Raw genomic sequence first — 1,351 nt, 5'->3', positions numbered from 1 at the left:
TCCAATTGTTCAATCCAAAGATAAAACTAAACTTTTATAAACTTACAAGGGAATCTGTTGTCAACCTTAACAAATTTCACCACTGAAATCACTTGCTGTCAAGCTCTGCAAAATTACAAGTGCTTGTTCTTGAGGCTCAGTTAATGCATCATAAAGTAAAAGCTCTTCTACTCTCGAGTGAGCTTTCAGGGCATAACCTGTACGCTCAGGTGGGAGTGAGGAATGAGCTTTCTTCAGAAGTGGTGTTGCCATGTCCTGGTGTACCTGTAAGAGCTCGCATAGAGCCCCTGCATCTTCCAGGGTCAGGTGAGCTGCCAGCTGACAAATGCCTTGGCAGATCTGCAGCAAAATCAAAATCCGGCAATAGTATTTCTCACATATTCATACAGAACTCTATTTTTGCATTTATCTCTTAGACAACTATAAACAAAAATATCCATCCATATACATATACACAGAGAAAGCATAAAGTTGGAGAAAAACATGATACATCATTTAGATTTTCATAAAAATTAGTATGAGTGTATTTCAAAATTCCATTTATTGGGCCATAGTTCCACATATCACTTCATACCAACCTGATTGATGAGCTCATCTCTATGCCTTATTTCTTGGTAGTCAATAATATTTTGTGCATTGTCAAGGCCATGCAGAAGGACCCGCCAAATACCATAATATTCTTGTCCAAACTCATCTCGAGAATTAAGGCCACATAATGCACTGCAGGCTTGAATCCTCACTTTGTAATTCTTGAAATTCTCAACAAGATTTCCCAAAGTTGTGAGGACCTGACTCTGCAAACAGATGATCAACATTATCTTTGTGATTCCTTGAAGCCCAAGTTAATTATAAATCTAGAAAGTGTAAAGCACATAAGTCTTATCTTACAAACTCAAGATAAATACATAACAAAATTAGAATGTCTCACTCTCCAAGGCACATCTGTGATGGATAACCTCCCACTGGTGAGAATGTTACCCAGCGCATGACATGCATTCCACCTTGTCTTCATGTTGTTTCCTGTGCTGGAGCAAACAATTAATGTTTCTATAGCCTTGGTCACTAATGGTGCTATTGCTGGGTCAGATGCCTGGTTAGCATGGAGAAAGCTGGTCACATTTCCTACACAACGCACCCCATGTGGTTTTATCTTGTCCTTGTCCTTACAGGCACGTACTCCCACTTCGAGAAGGCGAGCAAGAAGGAAGGTGGGCAAGAGGTCTGAGCTGGCATTGTGCTCAATACGCTGCCAACTCTCACTAAAGGAAAAGTAGAAAGTGCAAATAGGTGATGGATTCTCTTATGTACAATGTCAAGATACAGGGATAATAAATAAACCAATCTTCTAAAG

General features: G+C 39.7%; 1 protein-coding gene across 1 annotated transcript in view; it reads right to left on the bottom strand.

Moving 5' to 3' along the window:
- Positions 1-32: 32 nt before the first annotated feature.
- Positions 33-1,351, bottom strand: part of LOC119586407 (HEAT repeat-containing protein 6-like) — a gene marked incomplete at its 5' end in the record, with an annotated part of 22,181 nt that continues 20,862 nt past the window's right edge. The window contains 3 exon segments of the mRNA XM_037935129.1: positions 33-339; positions 579-794; positions 929-1,259. Coding sequence (XP_037791057.1) covers positions 67-339; positions 579-794; positions 929-1,259 — 820 coding nt within the window.

Source organism: Penaeus monodon, chromosome 21 (genome assembly GCF_015228065.2).
Source record: "Penaeus monodon isolate SGIC_2016 chromosome 21, NSTDA_Pmon_1, whole genome shotgun sequence".
NCBI lineage: Eukaryota > Metazoa > Arthropoda > Malacostraca > Decapoda > Penaeidae > Penaeus > Penaeus monodon.
Note: the sequence above shows the minus strand (reverse complement) of the source record. Positions and strands in the feature narration are given on the sequence as shown.